Here is a 22,393-nt window from a genome sequence, read left to right as displayed (position 1 = left end):
TCCTCGTAATCAACGGGATGCTCCTGCTTGCAGTGGTGAATTAAGTTCGTCGTATCGACCCCTTTTGTTGTCACTTCTTGCGTTTATTACATATTACTATGGTTTGTTGTACATCTACCAAACCACTTCCACACTACTGAAGTCGCCCCCATTTTTCGAACCAGCTCCTCCACCGCAGAGTCGCTAGCAACGTTACTCTCGCTTTCAGACATGCTTTTTTGGGGTTTTTTTTTAATTGCAAAAAATACACATACAGGCATCAACATAACAGCAATGTACATACAACTTCAAACAGAAAACAGAAACAGTGAACAAAAAAGACACCCCATTTAAAATATAACAGTGTTCTATATCCATCCATCTATTATCCAAACCACTTATCCTGCTTGGCGGCCTGTCCAGAGTGTCTCCCTGCCTGCTGCCCAATGACTGCTGGGATAGGCTTCAGCATCCCCGCGGCCCTGAGAGCAGGACAATGTTCTATACCTGCACACTAATGACCTTTTTGATTTGTTGGGCACCAGTTTGTGGTTTATACTCTTTTGAAGTCTTTATTAGACTTCTCAAAATCTGGCTAACTAGCTACTAGCTATGTCTAAAAACAAAAAACAATGCCCCTTGAATACCCCTGGGTGGAACTTTTTTTTTTTTTGTGAAAATAGTTCATTTATATTCAACATCTTTTTTTTTTCTTCCTCACAGCCTTTGGTAGATCTCACTGATTACTGATAGGCAAATAATTAAACTGTGGTTTTAGCAAAGGAAACTATTTTCAGCTCCCCCCCCCCCCGATAGATAAATACTATGTTTTCTATTGATGAAAAAAAAGGATTGTTTTCCAAGTCTTTCATTGACTAAAACTGAGTGGGGCTGTTCGACTGGCACCCTGGCAGAATTTTTGAATGCTTTTGAATTTAGAATGTTTTTATGGTGGAATTTTAAGAATTTGTTGGAACTGAAAGGTATGGACTGAAAGTGTTGCTGGAAGACAGAATATGTCAGTGCATCTTTAGAATGTTTGTACTCTGTTCCAGACATTTGGAGTATTTGGTTGTGAAAACAAAAATCTCATCTACATTTTCCTGAGACTTGCTCAAAGGTAGAATTTATTTGATTCATCTTCCAGTGTCTGGAAATAAAAAACAAACGTTTCCTACAAATCCAGTTTATTTCTCAAATATGATTTGTTGTTCACAGATCCACTTAAACCAGTATATAGATCATAATATAGTCTACTACTGTCAAGAGACTATAGAGTATATAATATTTCTACTATACTGAGTGTAGAGGCATAATATGTAAACAATCACAGCACAGAGGTAGTCAAATGTTTACCCTCTCTCTTTCTCTCTCTCTCTCTCTCACACACACACACACACACATTAATTTTTCTATACTTGTCGTGACTCTCAGAGACTACCGTCATCCTCTAAACCTTAACCTTAACCTTGACCATCAGAACTACATGCCTTAACCTTAACCCAACCTTAACACTTAGTCTAACCTGGATTTATTCACAATTCTAACCTTAACCCAAAGTCCTAACCCTAAGATAGACCCTTGAAGAAATGAAGCCCGGCCAAAATGTCCTTACTTTGCTAAAATGTCCTTCCTCTGATGGCTAAAAAACTCAAGTACAATTGAAGTAGAACACACACACACACACACACACACACACACACACACACACACACACACACACACACACACACACACACACACACACACACACACTATAAACACTGTTCCTGATTCTATTTCGCTCATGTGAATACAGCCATTGCAGAGATATCTGGAACACACAGCAGAGAGGAGGGTTGTGATTTTTGAGAGCACGATGCGGTAACCTCAAATTGTGTGCACAGAGTGAGTAGCTCCCCTTCTCATCTTCCTCAGCGCAGTCCTCACCCAAATGGAGAATGAAGATAGCACAGTGGCATTTACGGAATGGTACAGCGATTATCAGCTGCTTAAACCTATTCAACCTGGCCCTCTTAAGACGAGGAACCCATATGAACTTTTTTCATCATATCAGCGACAAGAAATTTCCCCGACAGACCAGGGAGCCCAAGGAAAAAGACTAGGTTATAAAACCGATTTAAGAACACATAAACCGAAAGGAGGAGTTGTGAGAATAGGAATGTATAATGTAAGCTCCTCACTGATTTGAAAAAGAAAGACTTTGAGAAGCCTCTTAACCTGTTAAACAGAGTTTTATTAGCTACCGGTGATGTGTGTGTGTGTGTGTGTGTGTGTGTGTGTGTGTGTGTGTAAGTGTTTGTGTGTGTGTGTGTGTGTGTGTGTACGTTTGTGTGTGTAAGTGTATGTGTGGGTGTGTGGGTGCTGTCACTGTGAGACATCAAAGACCTTGCTGGGTTTTAGGTAGGTACAGAGCAGGATAAGTCTAAGGAGGGCAAGGTTAAATACATTTCTTAAAGAGGATAACTTTACACTCTACAGTCATGCTATCCACATCGATTTGAAAGTTTTTTCCCAGTTAAACTAGCTAATGTTTTCCGAAGATGTTTAACAGCAGTTGTTTTCCATTGAAAATCACAATAAAATTGCATTGCAAAATCTAATTTACACAATTAAGGAATGTCTTTGAAGCTCGTCACATTTTTTATACCAGTGGTTAGCACTGTTGCCTCACAGCAAGAAGGTCCTGGGTTCGAACCATCCCAGGTCCTTTCTGTGTGGAGTTTGCATGTTCTCCCCGTGTCTGTGTTGGTTTCCTCCTGGTGCTCTGGTTTCCTCCCACCATCAAAAAGACATGCGTGTTAGGGTAAATCCCCCGTCTCTGTGCCCCTGAGCAAGGCAATGGAAAGAAGAACTGGAGTTGGTCCCCGGGTGCTGCAGCTGCCCACTGCTCCTATACAATAGGATGGGTTAAATGCATAGAACACATTTCATTGTAAGAATACAATTTAGGGAAGCGATGGAACATGTTGGAGACTATGTGGGATAAATGACACCCATCACTTTCATATTTTTTAGAATTGCCAAATTACTGTACCTTATTGGCAGGAAATCCATAAACATATCAATATTGTATTTGGAGTCAACATTCCTTTTAGATGTGATACTGTATACTTGGGTGACATCTCATTTGAACGGTTGAATACAAATGATAAGAAACTGTTGCAAATACTTCTGGCAGCAAGCAAAAAGGCTGTCATGAGGAAGTGGCTAAAACCAGAGCCACCCACCACTGATGAATGGATAGAAATAATGTGGTCTAAGTGGACTGAATACATTAAACCTATAAGGTAAGAGTTTAGCTGATTTACTAGACTAAATGAGTGAGAATGTAATGTAGCTAGTATTTTATTACATATAACAGCTGGCTCTTTATTCTTTCTTTCCCCCTTCAGTCCCTTGTAGTTCAAGTTCAAGTACTTTATTTGTAATAGCTAAGCTTGAACGCTTTCCATGTTCAAATGTAAATGATTAAACTTAATGTTATAAAAGAAAACCTGTGGCAGAGCCAGGCAGTGAAATGATTATCAAACATACTGCAAAACGTTTTGCTTTGAATGTACATGATACTATGAGTCTCCACACAGTGATGTCGATGTGAAATGAATGATTTTCTATAAGAAAAAAAATACAATTTGTTGTAAGAATATAAAGTGGCTTTCTTCTTCTTCTACTTCTTCTTCTTCTTCTTCTTCTTCTTCTTCTTCTTCTTCTTCTTCTTCTTTTTCTTCTTCTTCTACTATTACTACTACTACACTGCAAAAAATGAAATCTTAACAAGTGAAAATATCTTGTATTTGGTACAATAAGTCCAATATTGAGTAGAATTATCTTGAATTATCTTATTCCACTGGCAGATAATTTTGTTTATTTCAAGTTGTTTTTTTCCTGATTTTTGTCAATCTTGTTTTAAGAAAACAGATTAACATTTTCTTAAAACAAGATTAAATTGACTAAAATCAAGAACAAACTTGAAATAAGCAAAATTATCTGCCAGTGGAATAAGATAATTCAAGATAATTCCTCTCAATATTGGAGTTATTGTACCAAATACAAGATATTTTCACTTGTTAAGATTTCATTTTTTTGCAGTGTACTACTACTACTACTACTAAATAAAATGTCTTGGGCAAACCGGGCAGTGTAGTTCACCATATAAATAAAAATACATAAGTGTAAAAACAGACATTGAAGCCAATAGGAAATGGCAAAAAAAAAAAAGTTTTTTTTTTGTCATTTGCAAATTAAATACAATCATGCAGTAAATAGAGTAGTTCAAGTTTTTAATAGGCAATGTTTACAGTGAGGCAACAACCAAAATCAAATCAGAACAAAGCGCAAGTTCCCCCCTTCTGGGTAGAGGGCTCTGTTAAACATTTATTCAGGTGTCTAGCCTCCTCTACCTTCTTCAATCTGCCCCATTCCTCCAGGCACCGCCCAGAAATTCAGCATGTCAGGATGATGACATGATGTCCAGAAGGCATGCTCTCACTTTTCACAACCCATTAGTGTGAATGGCAAGGTCCCCTTGTCTGTGTCGTCCTTCCCTCTCTCTAGTCAGATCCCCATCCGAAACCAACTTTTCATTGCAGCTGATCAAAGTGCACCAGCACACGACACGGCGCTCCCTCAAGGATCCCAGTGCTGCATATCTCTAAAAGAGGCAACCACCCAAGAAAATAAATTATTCTCTCAAGCAAATAGCTGCGTATGAATATTTTATTGCTGATTTAAACTTTGCTTCCATGGATACTGGGAGGGATGTGTGTGGGGTAAAGGATTTGGGTATGATGGAAATAGGGGATGTGTGGGACTTAATTTTTTTTCTTTTTTTATTCATTTGTAGTTGTTTTTCTGTCTTATTTTTTATTTTTTCCTTTCACTTTTTTCCGGGGTGCCTCACGGTGTTGCTGACAGAAGGTCTAATGTGACCTGCTGGCAGAGCACAAGGGAATCAATGGTTGTTTTTTCTTGCATGTTGTTATTCTCTTCTCTACCCCCAATAAATCCAAAGAAATTGAACTTGCTCCACTGCAGCATAACACGAGCATCCTCTCCTAACTTGGCTGGTCAGCAGAGGACGTCTGCACGGTATTTATCCTCTCTACAGTGATCCTGCAAACACAATCACTGCCTGCAAATACCATCAATTGTTTGACAGAAATGTCAAACAAATGGATATCGTTGTTTCCCGTCAGATAATTAGGAAGATGCCCGTGCAACATAGACTGTCAATTTGTTTGGATGTTTATGACACGGGGGGGCTTTGAATTGTTTAACGTAGGCTAAACATCTCTCCACTGACTTCGCCATGTGTCATATTTGCTCATATGAAAATTTCACAGCACAAAGCATCGGCAATGTTAAAGAATTCCCTCTCGGTACATCCCCTCCTAAATTGCTTTGACTAAAAAGCTGCGGCTTAATGTACCCAACTGACATGAGGCATTTGAGTAAACGCACTGACAGACAGTCCTCATAGAGCCGAATGTGACTGATAAGAGAATCCATTAACTCTATCACACACGCGCCCCAACCCCTCTCTCCTTTCAACTGTTCTTGGGCCAGTGAAATGGTGTTTGATTTCAGAACGTGGAATTTGTATTCCACAAGTCCAACCGTTTGTTAATTTAATGCTGCTTACCATATTCTGTGTGTGAGTGAAATGCAATCGTGGGGTCTGTATGTGTAATCCTGACCAGAAGCATGAGGGGATGAGGATCTTCCTATTAATGAGTTATCAAAGCACAGCAGATGGACTGGGATGAGCTAACAGTCCTCCTTGTGAATTGAGTGACTTTTTAATAAGACCAATAGACCCAGACTGGGCTCTTGAAGTCACAAGATCGAGCATCTAAGAGATCAGAGTGATGATTAGGGTGTTAGTGTGTGTGAGTGTGTGTGGGCGCACGAGCTCATGTGTGTGTGTGTGGGGGGGGCACTTTAAAGCCCAATTACTTTTGTTTTTCTTCCAAAGCCCACTAATCCCTCCACAATATGACAAGTTGTCATAGTGACATTGATTGTGGAGAGGGCGGTGCCTTGGCAGCGTATCTCTCACCATCTTCTTGATGAATTCTGTTTCCCCGATGTTTGAACTTACAATGTTGCATGATCTTGTTACCTAAATGATTGGACCAGATTTTGGAGGTCACCCCTCAATGTGGGAGGCACTATGCACCACAGAGTCTGTAACCTCTAACTTCTTGAAGCCATTCCCCCCACATCCTGCCACACAGAGCAACAGATGGCTAATAAACACATTTGCAGCTTAAAGCCCCAACTCTGTAGCGTTTGTAAAATTCAAATGAGCTATAGCGGTGACTCTGTGTGAGCGGTGGATCTGAGCAGTCTACTCCCGACTCCCTCATCAGACCGGCAAACGTGTATGCATGGGAGGGGAGCCATGCTCCGGGAGATGTATTGTGTTGTGCAGGATCAGGGAAGAACAGCAAACACAGTTCATGAATTATTGATAGAACAGACCTGGAAAAAATATGCCTAGCCCTGGTTGGTAGACAAGACCCAAGGGTTGCAAGACATTCAGTTCTCCACCCAGGTAAGAATAGAGGAACATTCATAATCCTCCATCCCAAACACACTGTTGGCCTTGAGTATGACACACACTGTGTTGGTTGTTTCATGGTTCCTATGAGCCTGGAGGAACAATGTCCTTCTTCTACAGTGTTCCTGTAACATTGTGTTGTTGTGTCAGATGCCAGAGCAATGGTATTCATGAAAGCAGGAAAAAAGTGTCACAAACTCTGGCACCATATGCATTTCTCTTTTTTTTATTTCTCTTTTATTTAGATGATGTTTTTGACCTCAGGCCTTCTTCAAGATCAGCAATAATAGTAAGACATATGCACTGGTATGTTATGTAGGCCACACCCTAGCAAGCACATCTGATGGTGATTAGACAATCATGATCCGCCATTAGGGTTGGGGGAAAAAAAGCAAGAGGCCTTCAGCGAATCAAAACTCTTAATGAACGGTGACAGGAACTACAGCTAATCAAATCACCTCAAACAAAGTGACAAGAACCATTATGTCTTATTCCATATATAGAGATTTAAATTTTACAGTACTATCTTTTGGTTAAGTATACACAAAAATGTTAAAAATAAATTTCTTTTGAATAGATTTCTAATAGATATACAGAAAAAGTCAAACCTCATCTGTAGATCAACATCAAACGACTTAATGTAAATCTCCCATAAATAGAGGTACATTACAGAAAACACTTCAAGTCACGGTCAATATTCAATCCATGAGGTGACAGGGTTCTCAGACGGTGACTGTCTCCATCTCGCTGGCTTTGAACACACTTCCCTGAGACCCTCTAATTAACAAAAATGACTTTTATGGCTTTACTTAAAGACAAATTGGCTCCCAATCACTCCTTTCCTTGATTCTCTCCACATCAATACATCCATCCATTATCCAAACCGCTTATCCTGTTCTCAGGGTTGCGGGGATGCTGGAGCCTATCCCAGCAGTCATTGGGCGGCAGGCATCAGGCACCCTGGACAGGCTGCCAGGCCATCACAGGGCCGACACATTCACACCTAGAGACAATTTAGTACAGCCGATTCACCTGATGACCTACATGTTTCTGGACTGTGGGAGGAAACCAGAGCACCTGGACGAAACCCACGCAGACATGGGGAGAACACATTATTCTCAATTAAAAAATAAATTAACAAAAGTAAATAGCTGCAATATTAAAGCTTAGTAATGGTAAAAAGTACAAAATAGTGTAAGTAAAGTATAAAAGAAGTCACATTTCGATGGAGCTACTACACCAATAAAGGTAGATCAAAAAGTCTAGAATATTTTTGGGAGTGCGCGCACACACACACACACACTCGCATATATCCCTGTATGGGCAACCAAGGTAACCAGGAAGTGAGGACCGGGCTTTCAGGGCCGCTTCTGATGAAGAAAAAAAACTCAGTTCAGACAGCAGGTGACCTCAGTGAGTGCCTCAAATTCTTTTGAGACACTTAAGGCTGGGTAGGCAGTCTTTTTTTTTTTTTTTTTGCATCATTGGGCAAATTTTCCTTAATTAACTTTCAGCATGTAATTCAAGTGGTCTGAGAGAAAACTAGACTTCTGCACCCCCTCTTGGCTCTGTATTCAGGCTTTAGAAAATCTAACCCGGGACGGATGATTTTAGCCAATCACGGTTCATTTCAGAGAGTGGGTGTTCCTATTGACTGTTCTTCAAATGCAGAGCCACGTGTGCTCATGTCTGCCCTGCCCAGTCGGTCGCTTGTGGCTGTAACCCTAACCCTAAAAATTAACAAGACCAACTGGAAATGGCTGCTACACATGAACAATATTTGTGTAAGAGATTCACTGAAAAAAATAAAATGTTACATGGATAGAATATCAGCTACGATACAAGTTTCATAAGTCTCGCTTTGACATTTTCTGTTTGTACACTAGTCTATGGGGCTGAAGAGCGATGCGGAGGTCATTTGATGGGAGGGGCTTAGCGGAGTGATACAAGCCAGCAGAGAGAGGTGGAAGGATTTGCATTGAAATGTTCAATGTCCAAAACATGTAGGTCAGGTGAATCGGCCGTACCAAATTGTCCCGAGGTGTGTGTGTGTGTGTGTGTGTGTGTGTGTGTGTGTGTATGTGTGTTTGTGTGTGTGTGTGTGGGGGGGGGGAGCTGTGATGGACTGGCGGCCTGTCCAGGGTGTCTCCCTGCCTGCCTCCCACTGACCGCTGGGATAGGATCCAGCATCCCCGTGACCCTGAGAGCAGGATAAGCGGTTTGGATAATGGATGGATGGATTGATGTTCAATGTTACCTTCTGCAGCTTTAACAGCAGAGGGATATTTCCACAGTCTGAGTGAGGACTGCTTGTTGCCAGGCAGATTAGAAAACTACATCTTTTTTAGATAGGGCGTGCAAAACTGTGGTTTCTCACACTTAAAATTAAGCCCCAGTTTAGAGCCAAAGTAGTACAAATTAAATAAATAAGCATTAACACTGTCTACTGAAACGATAGTATAGTTCACTCTCAACAATAAGATATTTCAATATTAATTCGAAATTTAAATGGTAGGTTAATTTACACGCTTTGGAAAAACATGTTTTTGATTATTTTGTATAACTTACCACTTACTGAATTTTACAGAACTGAAGTGAGCAATTCGAAAAGTATTCCAAATGGATTTTGCACATCTTCACATTTAGAACAAATTATTTTAACAACTTTATGTTTATTAGTATATCATTGCAACACAAAAGCCACATTGTACAACTATTCTAAACACAGAGGTTGTAATGCTGCAGGTTTAATGTGTCATGACTATAAGCTGATTGTAACTTATTTCATCACATTAAGTCACACTGAACACAAAGGCCTGATACTGAAGTTTACTTGGAAAGAGTTTAGTGCAGGCAGTTGATGGCCCAATTAACTGCAGCCAGTCACAGCAAACCTCCCCTTCCGTGCTCGTTCATTGTCTCCACAGTATCTTTGCCTTGCTGCTTCAACACACCAAAAAAAAAATGTCTAGACTATTTTAACTACCTTCTTTCTTTTCTTGCCGATATTCATTGCTACCATTTTGTGTTTTAGTACATACAAATAATGTAATTAATATATCAGTCTGAAAGTCTGAAAAGAGTTGCAGCTTGAGGCTCATACACAAGCAGAATACCTGCAAATTAATGTTTTGACCATTGATCAGGCTACTGCACAAAAGCACAGGTGTACTTCTGAACTAAACTTTAGAGATAAATATCATCATCAGAAATCGTCCAATAAAGGTGCAGATGCCAACTCCAGTGACCAGAAATATATTCATTTCAGTTTGCTTCATGAGGCAGCAGCAGTGCAGGTGCAGGGGGGAGTTCCTTCTCCTTGATGGGCTATCAATTAAGGCTGAGCTGAAGACAGAGAGGGCATCTCAGTATTCTCCACTTCTCAGCGCCGACTCACAGGCCTGTTTTACAGGCTACAATGCTGAAAATAAGATTCACAAATAAGATTTAGTGGTGGAAGGGGTGATAATGATAATAATAAATTAAACTTATATAGCACTTTTCTAACACTCAAAGTCGCTTTACAATAAACGGCAGTGAAACAAGACACAGATAAACATAGCACAAACATACAGGGGTGGATGGGAAGGGGGGCTACGAGAGGGAGAAGTGGCAGCCACACACAACGCCAGCAGTACTCTCCTACTTAAACAGATACTAAAGGGCAAGAAAAACAAAAAACAACAGCACTGTGGATGTAGATTACTACTCTCAGTACTCGGACCTTTTACTTTATAGTAATATAACATTTTATAAATACACAATTACAAGTAAATATCCGACATTCAAAATTGTACTTCAGTAAAAAATAGAGTATTAGCACTGAATATACTTTAGTTACCAAAACTATTCATAATGCAAAATGGCCCATTTCAGAATAATTATATTATTGGATTATAATTATTGACAGATCAATGTGTTCATTGCTTTAATGTTGCAGCTGGTAAAGGTGAAGCTAATTTTAATTTTTTTACATGAGGCTGGGCTGAATTTCCCCCTGGGGATCCATAAACTATTATTTTATCTTAACCTGTAAATGTACATCATTTATTCCCAGATTATAGGAAAAAGTATGATATTTCCAAAGTAGCAGTGGAAATTACTAATACAAGTACCTCAAAATTGTACTTTAATAAAGTAAATGATTAGATGTTCTCTACTTTATAAATGTGTTTGTAGTGCTATTTTAAACAATTATAAGAAAATCATTAGGCTTTTATTAACGTTCTTAAGCAGTCTAAATTGTTAACAAGTTTCTTATATGTGCCTATAAACGTCTTATAATTAAAAATAAACATGTTTATGATGCTGTTATTAACACTTATATAGTTTATTAACACATGATAATGTTAATAAGTGTCTTATGAGGACTAAAAGGGCCTTATTATCTATTAATTAATGCTTATTAAAAGACCATAATATAAAGCATTACCCAGAAATCTGTTTCTATTATGCTGTTAGGGAAGTAGTTATGTTGTCCTCTGGGTTTAAAGGTTGAAATCTGGCTGTCTTTACTGTAGATTACTTTGGAAAACACTTTTTGGGGGTTGTTTACCACTTGTAAACCCTCCTATGACACACAGTGCCACCAAGAAAACAAGATCAGATTCAATCAGTTATTGCCAAAGGCAAAACAGAGACTATCAAAAAGAGTGGTAGAGAGAGAAGATGGGGAACTCTAAAAGCGTATTTGTTGCCGTGGTAATTAGTGATGGTGTACGTTTGATCAGGGCAAGATAATTATGTTGCGTAATCATGTTTACCATCAGAATTACTTGTTTGTTTAAAATAAGTTGTGCCGCCAGGGTTTTGTTTGTAATATGCATAATTTATCTTCCAACTTGTGTTGTCGATATCGAGCGCTGCCTTGATATCATTTCCAAAATGACTCGAACCCCGCCAGTGAGTGAGGACAAGAATCGGTCGGTCTGTTCTGCCAATGCTGCTCAGCACCGACAATGTGTGAAAATGCATTTGTTGACAGCTCCATTATCCAATATAGGCTGCAGACAATGCATCAGCTCTTATCCACTCTACGTCAAACAGCCTATCATTATGGAAAGTAGCATAGGGCACATCATCGTCACTAGTGTGTTTAAAGCTTTTATAATGAGCCTTGTCATGAGTGTGACCTTGATTACGGCACTACACTGTAAGTTGGCTTCATAGCATCATACTTCATCTCACTTGCACCTACACACATACACATATCGCTATTATCAACACAGCATTTAGTTTCTTGATGTATTTTTTCTCCTCTCCTGAGCCCTCCATCAACCCCACCTGTATCTCTCTTAATTGTCACCCCCCCCTCTGTCCTTGTCATCCAAAAAGGAGACTGAGACAATGAGGGACCGTGTCCTTGGACATAGAGCGTATTGACTGGCATATAGAGCTGCTCTTTCGGTGCTCCTTCCCCATGATCCCTGTAATCCTTCTGTCTTAGCAGCCAACACGGCACACCCATCACGACTATGGGGGCTTTCAGATGGGGGCGGCTATTGTGGCTACTTATCACATCAGCGTACTGAGAAGGGGAGGGGCTTTGCCTTTACTGACTGACATATGCACACATACACACACATACACACTCACAAGTTGATGTGCATAGAAATAAGCGTAAGGAAATGCACATCTCCACATACCAAATGATACACATCCTCACACGCATGCAGGCAAATGTTAGCATACATGCATACCCACACACACACACACACACGTCACAAAATGTTGAGTCTTACCATCCGCACTACAGGCCTGAGGTGAAAGGACCTTTGCTAGCTCCACAGGCCACGAGGCTGAGTCCCGCTCTCTCCTGGCACAAGAACAAGCTGAAGCATTTGTGAGAGATGAATCAGTCCTGTCCTCCCTCTTTCTCTGACACCCTTCTGACATTTTCAGCCAGTGAAGAGGGATGGAGAGTCGTATCGCTCTCTCGCTCCTCAGCGGCAGACATGGTGTTGCTACATCTTCCCTGCTCATGCAGCGATGCTGCCATGTTTTGTTTTGTTTTTTTGTTTTTTTTGGGGGGCGGGGGGTTTGTTTTTTTTAAACAGCCAACACTGACTTTCTGTAGTGGATGGTGTGACATTCATGTACTCCTTATGCACATGTGAAACTCGCCACATTGATGAATTATGTACTGATGGGGTATCAGCACTGAAGATTGTTTTTCAGAGCGTTCATAGAAGCGTGGCTGCAATGGAGAAACATTGGCAAGTAAGAAGGTATTTAATGAAAAAGCCTTTACACAAGGCACTCTATATTGTTTATTCCACTAGCTCAGCTCTAACTATCAAACCACGCTCGAAATAAAAATCTGCTGATGGCTTGCTTCTCCTGAACGCTGTGCGGCTGTGAAGATGCTGAGAGAGCGTCGGCAAGCAGGAGTCAGTTTCTGAACATCTGCATACGTGTGTGTGTGTGTGTGTGTGTGTGTGTGTGTGTGTGTGTGTGTGTGTGTGTGTGCGTGCGTGCGTGCGTGCGTGCGTGTGTGCATGCACTTGTGCGCGCCTCCTCTTCAGGAAGCAGTGAAGGAGAACCACAAGAAGAGGGAGATGGAGGAGAAGATCAAGAGAGCCAAGCTGGCGAAGGAGAAAGCAGAGCGCGAAAAGCAGGAGCGCCAGCAGAAGAAGAAGCAACTGATTGACATGAACAAAGGTATGCCACTTCTCCCTCTGCCACCACACAGACTTAGAGGCGGGCGGGGATGGGGTTGGGTGGGGGTTATAGGAGGGAAGAGACGATGAGGGGGGTGATCATTGAATTGTGTTTCACACTGATTTGAACTCTGCAGGAAAGGATAATGTGCAGGGAAGGGAGCCATCTTTTCAGCTGTGCGGGAATCTTACAGTTACTCCCGTGGCTGATAAAATGCTTCAAAACAACAGGCAGATTATTCTACTTTTAGCTCCTATTTCAGTCTTTCTTTCATTGCAGATCCATTCACATAGAGATGGAGGCATCCTGATCAGCAACAATATTGATATGCATTATCTGAGGTTCAGTGGATTTCAAAGTTGTTGATGTGGTAGTTGTTATCAATTGTGCCAGGTCAATCATGCTAAGATAACAGGAAAACCTAGATGAGCCCCTTGTAGTGGAGACAGGCTGACAGGGGGCACAGAGGATGTTGATCCCGTGTAAAAATACTTATCCAACAATGAATGGCCTCATAGTACAGATTTATAATGGCTTTGCAGATCCCATAACTCTCCCAAAAGAGTCATGCTGTCTTTATTACGCTGTCATTGGTCGGTGTCCAGATAAATGTAATAAGATATATGAGGCTCTCAACTTTCTTGCTAGGTCTCGACTGAAGCTGTCTTTTTTTGTGGGAGGAGAGGGTTGAGGTGCCAGGGCTGTTTTTATTGTTTTTAATCATTGGATTAACAGCGTTCTCCTCCAGCATAGGCAGTAAAAACAGTATTGATTAGTGTAAGCAGCAGTTATTCAGACATGACAAATTAGAGCTACATTCCTTCCAATTGCCATTGGCAATTGGAAGGAATTTCCAGCTTGAAGTGGCTCTCGGAGCAGTTAGTGTGGTCTTTTTGTCCATTTTTTGTGACAAACACCTTGGGATTTCCACAGTTCACCAGCTTCTAAATGTCAGCAACAGCCAAGGCCTTCGCTGTAGCTCAACCACATTGGGAAATGTGACAAGGCACTCTGAAGTGTGCCACAAACTCTCCGAGATAATTGATGCATGCACGTTTTTTTTCTTCTCTTTTACTATTTTTTTTCTTCTTCTCCAAGCTGTGACCTCTTTGAAAGCTTCACTTTTAATAATCCAGCATGGTTGAGCTGAAGAAGGCTGTCTTCTCTTCCTCCTCTTACTGGCTAACCAGATGGAGAGGAGTCGAGAAGTAGGTATGATATTAAATATTTCTGCCAGAGCAGATTTTGATCTCAGTTTCTGAATGCCATAATAAGCCTTGCATGAATGAAACATGAGGCTGACACAGCCAGGGTTGCCTGCAGCCTAGGAGACAGTGGGGATTGTCCTCCGCCCTTATCACCTCACTTACTGGACTGTCCTGACTAGGACGACCTTGGGAGTTTTTAAATGGAGAATCTTAAGCACAAGTTTATGTGTTTTCTTCAAAGTTTCACAAATGCACTGACTAAACATTTTCATCAAACCTTGAATAATTTGTTTTTTATGCTTTAGCTTCTCTTTCCCTGGGAAAAATATGAGTAAAAGACAAGCGGATGTAAAGCTGTTAAAATGGGTCCTGTGGATGCATAACCGAATTTGAGCTAGAAGCAGATGGATGTTAGTCATCCTTAGTGTAAGGGATGAACCGATACCAATACTGTTAGCAGATATCAGCCCAATACTAGACTAAAATGGAGTATTGGTGTTGTATGGTTTGGAGACAGTGGCACTGAGGAAAAGACAGGAGGCGGGGCTGGAGGTGGCAGAGTTGAAGATGTTAAGATTTTCATTGGGAATGATGAAGTAGGACACGATTAGGAACGATTATATTAGAGGGACAGCTCAGGTTGGACGGTTTGGAGACAAAGCAAGAGAAGCAAGATTGAGATGGCTTGGACATGTGTGGAGAAAAGATGCTGGGTATATTGGGAGAAGGATTCTGAATATGGAGCTGCCAGGGAAGAGGAAAAGAGGAAGGCCGAAGATGAGGTTTATGGATGTGGTGAGGGAGGACATGCAGGTGGTTGGTGTGACAGAGGAAGATGCAGAAGACAGGAAGAGATGGAAACATATGATCTGCTGTGGCGACCCCTAACGGGAGCAGCCAAACGTAGTAGTAGTAGTAGTAGTAGTAGTAGCAGTAGTAGTAGTAGTAGTAGTAGTAGTAGGTGGAGAATTTACCCAAGACTAAAATCTGATACAAAAAAAATGTCATAAATGAAAGCAAAATGGCCTGAAACCTGTATTTATTTAATGGTTGAAAAAAGCTGGTTCTGTCTCAGTATTTTTTTTGCTCATTGACCAGTTTAACTGTGCTGTTCAGCAAAAGTAACGGATTGGGTTTGGTACTCAGAATCAGCATCGGAAGTAAAAAAGTTGATGTTGGTGCATCCCTACTCAGTGTTATCTCTCTGTTTCCCCGTGTTCATTTTCTGCCGCTCTCTCTTTGGTTGGAACACACATACTAGGATATGTAGTGATATGTAGTGTTTTCTAGCTGCACATCTCTCTGTCTTTACTCTGCATTGGCTCCTGCCCCCTCCAATTGACAGCCTTAGATGAGAACCCTAGCTTTCCTTTGTTGTAACCAGCTGGAGCATTGACACTACCATGGAAAAATTCTATATGTACTTCATACGTTTGAGGAGTTTACTTGGTTAGACCGCGCATATCAATATTTTGTAGATTGCATCAACCATATATTCTGCATTAGTTAATACAAATGAAAGAAGGTATGGTAACAAAAGGCTTATTTCATTCCACTAATCAATTCCAACCGTTTCTCACATTAACATTGCATGGGAGGCCCAGTTCAAAAGGGGATATCGATCTATAAGTTTGGTACTGCAGTCTTTTCTGTCTTCATTATTTAGGAGTTTTTTAAGCAAGGATCCACGTAGAGCGGTGGAAATCTATTGATTGATTGGTTGATTAAACTGCTGACCTAAAAGCTGTAGGGATTTTGTCTTCATATCAACATATGGTCATTATATTCTGATGATTATCTATGTGTAAATATCTTTTTTGTTTATCTGGGTTTTTTTTTAATTTACTGAATCACATGTTTTAATGCTTAAAGGGCTGTTTGATGGCTCGTACTATATTGTGTTTTATGCTTTCAAGGGGCTATTTTTGTGAAGGGATAGATTTTAAGTCATTTCACAAATTGAGACCTAATCCTCTTCACATGCAAATGATTAACAATGAAATGCATATTTAACGAGAGTTTAATTCATTTAGCTTTTTATCATGATGGCGTTAAGAATGTAGGGTGGGAGGGGGAGACAAATGATTCCAGGAAACAGCTGAGAGGAAATGAAAGACATCTTTCCTGTTTCTCAGTTGTTGAAACTCAGGAACGTGCCTCCTCTCGGTCTAGTGGTGCATGTGCTTCCTCAAACAGTGTGATTGATGTATAGGACAAGTGCAGAGCTAAATCTGTTTTTCTTGTGAAGTATTAGAAATACTAATATGGGAAATTGCTTATGAAATCATTACCGGGTCCCCCATTTGTTTTAATTTGCTCTAAGTGGATTTCCATATTCTCTTGGACTGACCAGATGTTCAGCATTCACTAAATTGCTTCACTTTGCTGAAAGTGACTGGCGAACACTGCCGAATAAGCCCTCAAACCAAGCTAATCCGTCTGTCTCTAATAGGGGAAGATTGTTCATCGCAGCAGGGTATTTATTATTGTGACGTATGAAACGATGTCACAAGCCACTGTGCCTATTGCATCAAGAGAGCTGGACACAGTGCAGCGAGTGGACTTTCTCTCCGGCATGTGTTAGGAGTACTGCACCCCCGTAGCCGCCCTCTTCAACTGGCGTCACAGGGGTCATTGCCCCTGTCTTGGGCAAGTGTCTGCACCCACACATCAAAAATGCATACCCCAGTCAAATCCACTAAGCTTTCAACATGGCCAGAAAACACACGTGCCTCTTTGAGCACAACAAAACTTGACATTAGACTCACAGGAATAAATAAACACCCAGTAAAATAACAGTTGTTAGTGCATTGCATGATTTGTGCACCAGGCATTCCTCCCAGGTAGCAGAGAGATGCTACAAAAAAAATACCCAAAAAAACCCTTCTGTCAAGTTTTTTTGAAGTTTCTTACATGGCAGGTTTTCATGGCTGTATATGAATAGTTGTTTTAGCACTTGAAATACTGAAACAATCCTAAAGACCATGTGAATTTTGTAACATTTGTCCAACCAATCCTTCAAATATTAAAACTAAAAAGCCGGTTGGCTGGAGTTGCTACCGTTACCATTGCCAGCAGTAATACCAACGTACCCTGGCTCTGCCAAATGACGGAAGCTAAGCAGGTGTGGGCTTGGCTAGTACTTGGATGTGAGAAACTGAGTTGCTGCCGGAAGTGGTGTTGGTGGGCCAGTAGGGGGCAGTCTTCCCTCTGGTCCTAATAAAAACAACAAATATCAATGCCCCAGTGCAGTGATGGGGACACTGTGCTGGAGGAGATGCCGTCCTTCAGATGAGATGTTACACCGAGGTCCTGACTCACTGTGGTCATTAAAGATCCCATGACACTTATCACAAAGAGTAAGGGGTTCCCCGGTGTCCTGGCAAAACTCCCAACCTTGCTGTCTCCATCTGGCCACTTAATCATCCCCCATGTAATTGGCTCAATGATTCCTCCCTCTCCACCTCAAGCTGATATGTGGTGAGCGTTCAGGCGCAAAATGGCTGTTGTGCTTCACCCAGGTGGGTGCTACACATTGGTGGTTAAGGTGAGTTTCCCCCCTTCAATGTGAAGCGCTTTGGGTGTCCAGAAAAGTGCTGTATAAAAGTAATGATTATTATTATTACTATTATTATTATTTATTTCGTGTTACCTGTTTTACATCCTGTAGAGCCAGGTCCAATCTATGGACCTGAGGCACTATAGGGCAGATGTCACTTGATTGACAGTACGCGTCGTAATATGTGGGCTGTTCTGAGTAGGGCGATCTTCTGGACTGCATGGTTGGTGAACTTTTCATTTACCTTCTTCATGAGTCCTAGAGCTCCAATGACAACTGGTGTTGTTTCAGTCTTCATTCCCCACATCCTGTTGATTTCAATCTCCAGGTCTTTGTACTTGGTCAGCTTCTCTGTGACTTTCACTGAGGTGGTTTTTTTTCCAGATGGTATTGTCATGTTGATGAGCATGCACCTCATTTCCTTCCTGTACTTGATAACGATGTCAGCCATTTTGGCTTTTATCCCTCTGTCACTGTGGATGGGCATGTCCCAGAGGATGGTGACATCATTGTTCTCAACGACCATTTTTGGCTGATGTTTGTACCGCTTCTCAGTTGTCTTGATCTTGTAACTCCTGCAGATCTTCCAGTTTAGGTATGCTGCTGCCTTGTTGTGTCTGTATATGTATTCAGTCTTTGCCAGTTCCGGGCAGCCTGAGACAATGTGGTCGATGGTTTCTTCGTACATTCCACAGATTCTGCATTTTGGGTCTGTTCCATCTTTGATGATGTGATGGTGATAGGGTCTGGTTGCCAGGCTCTCATCTTGTGCAGAGATTATCAGGCCCTCTGTCTCTGCTTTCAGTCTGGTGCTCCTCAGCCACTGGTGTGTCTTTTGTTGGTCCATGTCTACGTCTTTCCTTATTTTTGGGTACTACCCATGTATTGCTTTGTCCTCCCAGGTTTTTTGCAGTTGCTGCTGGCCATGGTGTTTTGCCTTCTGCTTCACTCATTCGGCGTAGATGGTTAGTTGCCTCATTTTCTGTTGTTGGGGTTTCTGGGACATCAAGCTCTTTCTTGAATTGTGCAGCTTCTTTATTGATGGAGTAGATCTGATGTTTTACTATTCTATGTTACTATGCTATACTATTTATTATTATTATTATTGTTATTATTAATATTACAGCAATTTTAATGGATTTGTCCTATGATTTGTGGAGTGTGATTTGACAACCCACCTCAATTCTCATACTTACTGCTCAGTGTAATATCAGGCACATGAATTTTCTTATCAGACATCAGGCCTCGAAACAAAATTACTTGACCTGAAAACAAACCTGATATTTTTTTATTTTTTTTATTTTTTGCAGAATCAATAGTTGAAATTGTTCTACCTAGTTCATTAAAACTCACTTGAAGACGCTGCACAGATGTTGCTTTTATGATTCACTTCTACCGGCAAGTGATCATTCTTCACAGTATGAATTAGAGCCATTCAGCCAGTTCAATCCATTTTTGCAACAGATTGCAGACACAAGCAGAATACAGGCCTAAGCTTTGCCTTGCACTACACAAATATTGCAGGAAAAATGCCTTGGTGTTGATGGCAGCACAAGTAATAGAGCCAACATTACTATCCTCATGAATATAACTACTTTGTTCACTTATGAGAAGTAAGATTAACCTTCTCTTTTCACACAACACTGGTCCTCAAAATGCTTTGGAGGTGATTGGGATCATTAGCAGGAAACATGATGGGGATCTCTTCATAGCGACACAGTCACAGGTATTTTGTGACCATGAAAAAAGTGGATTTAAAGTAATTCAGGGATGTTTTTTTGAGTTGAGTATCTTTTTTTTTCTGCTTCACTGGTTATCCTTGAAGTTGATGCTGTAAATTCCTTTCTTTTTTATGTCCTGCACTTTAAAATGTGTGTTCCTCCCCAGCACCATCTCCCTTTTTATTCTTTTTTTATTTATCCATTTATTTGTTTATTTATTTATTTATTTATTTATTTATGTATTGCTGCTGATAGCCATCTATTTATTTTTTCCCCCATTGACAGGGAGGTACCACTAATGCCTCTTTACACATGCTCCTTCTCAGCCTTTGACACACTAAGGATGAACTATATTTACATGAATGAAATAAATTGCGCTCCTCTCTAAACTTTTTATTCCACATTCTGTTGTATAAAATTAGACACCAGCGTCCCGGTGGCGTGGCGGTCTATTCCGTTGCCTACCAACACAGGGATCGCTGGTTCGAATCCCTGTGTTACCTCCAGCTTGGTCGGGCACCCCTACAGACATAGTTGGCCATGTCTGCAGGTGGGAAGCTGGATGTGGGTATATGTCCTGGTCGCTGCACTAGTGCCTCCTCTGGTTGGTCGGGGTGCCTGTTCAGGGGGGAGGGGGAACTGGCAGAAAAGTGTGATCCTCCCACATGCTACGTGCCCCTGGCGAAACTTCTCGCTGTCAGGTGAAAAGAAGCGGCTGGCGGCTCTACATGTATTGGAGGAGGCATGTGGTAGTCTGCAGCCCTCCCCGGATCGGTAGAGGGGGTGGGTGGAACAGTGACCGGGATGGCTCGGAAGAGCGAGGTAATCAGATGAGTACAACTGGGGGAAAAAAGGGGGGAAAAAATTTAGACATCAGCTAAATGAGGGAAGTTTACTTAGATGTTCACTGCACCTCATACTTCCTGGCTTCTGGTGATACTGTGTTCCTATCACCACGCATTTCTTTACTACTTGTCATCCGTATTCATATACATCACTATCTGCTTACATACTAATGGAGAATGACCTCCATTCCTAAATGCAGATTGTGCAAATTCAAGTGCACATTAGCATGTCATGCTAAGGGGAACTGAGATGTTTCCCTCCGGTTGGCTGGCTGACTGGCTGTTTACCAGTGAAACTCTAAGAACGACAAGGACAGAGATGTGGATTGATGATGTTGTGTGACACAGAATCGCCATGAAGTCAGTCCATACCTGCACTCCAGCCATGTGAGGCAGGTGATTAAAGAGAAATGCTGTCGAATGGCTGCACGGCAGAGAGGTTGGTAGTTCCCTGGAGCACAGTGGACACGGGGAACAATATTAGCAAGAGATATACAGTGTATTGCCGCACCCGGGCTGTTGAAAACCCAAGGAGATATACAATTCTGACATAGATTTTGGCTATTCCTGTGAAATGAAGCCAGCATTAGGGAGTTATGGTTGACCTTCATGTTTGATGTAAGATAAAACAAGTGCAGGCAGACCTGACCAGAATATGATTATGACTTATTGTGCAACAGGCCTCAGTTCACTGATATATTTATTCCCTGAAGTCTTAATTCTCTGATTGAAGGCCACTGATAGCTTAGTTTGCAGAAGTCTTGCCTCCACTGAGTTAGAACAGCGAATGATATTTCATTGCAACTGCACACGGAAACTTCTTGTCACTTAAGCAGTGTTATTTTACAACTGGGTGTCAGGATTTTTTTTGTAATTACATTGCAAAGCCGGAGGGATTCTGGATGCAGGAAGTGCAAAGAGTGTTCCGAAGTTCCCAATGGCACTGAGAATTTCTATTATCACCTTGAAAAGGCAGAAACAAGGGCACAAGAGTTATCTGCAATGGTACATCAATTCTAATAAATAACACCATGTTAGATTGTGCCGTATCTCCTCTCAAATCTGATTCTGCCTCACGGCAATGATGGCACACGCAGAATATGGCTGACTGTATATTCAGCTACGGCCTCTTATGATTGTGAGTTGCATGCAGAGAAAGTTGGAGGGGGGGGATAAGAGTGGGAGAGCATCCTCTATTAGCATTCCACATTCAAAGACTAAATCCATCTTATTCACTATAAAATTACTTTTTAATAATAATAATAATGATGCATTTTATTTATGGGCACCTCTCAGAGAACTCAAGAACACCTTACAAAGCACACTTAAAAACAAGCAGCACTGTGCCAGACAGCATAAAATCAGACAAAGAAGGGGATATACAATAATAAATTAATACAACAGATAGGTATAAAATCATCGTCTGTTCAGAACTCAGTGTGGGTGTAGCCATTAAAGTCTGGATCAGACTGAATATGCTGGTTTGAAAAGGCGTGTTTTGAGACGGGATTTTGAGGTTTTTTTGTCATTGAAGATGATATAATAAGGAAGTGCATCATCCTTTCAGATGGTGCCATGCATAATGCCGTAAATCTATATTAAAAAGTTTGAGTATAAACGTATATAAAGAGGCCTCTTCTTAGGAAGCATTTGATTATTCCATGATAAATATTTCATTGTCAATTAAAGACAACCCTGGGGAATACCCCCCCACGTTTTTTGGTGTGTGTCTTTGTCTGCATTATGTATCAAATTGTCATGTTGATTTTTAAAAAAAAAAAATTTGTAGCAACCTGCTTGCTCTGTGTCGAGGAAAAGACAATGAACGCTAATTAGAGTGCAGCTTAAAACTCATC

The 22,393-nt window shown here is 41.0% G+C and overlaps 1 protein-coding gene across 5 annotated transcripts in view; it reads left to right on the top strand.

The window, feature by feature from the left end:
* diaph2 (diaphanous-related formin 2) overlaps nucleotides 1-22,393 on the top strand; it is a 621,385-nt gene that overhangs the window by 521,032 nt on the left and 77,960 nt on the right. For all 5 annotated transcript variants that reach the window (XM_056275993.1, XM_056275983.1, XM_056276006.1 and 2 more), the window contains one exon: nucleotides 13,069-13,204. In XM_056275993.1, coding sequence (XP_056131968.1) covers nucleotides 13,069-13,204 — 136 coding nt within the window. The remainder of the gene's footprint in view (nucleotides 1-13,068; nucleotides 13,205-22,393) is intronic.

Source organism: Lampris incognitus, chromosome 1, assembly GCF_029633865.1.
Source record: "Lampris incognitus isolate fLamInc1 chromosome 1, fLamInc1.hap2, whole genome shotgun sequence".
In the NCBI taxonomy this organism is placed as follows: domain Eukaryota; kingdom Metazoa; phylum Chordata; class Actinopteri; order Lampriformes; family Lampridae; genus Lampris; species Lampris incognitus.
The sequence above is the reverse complement of the archived record's forward strand: the minus strand, read 5'-3'. Positions and strand labels throughout refer to the sequence as shown.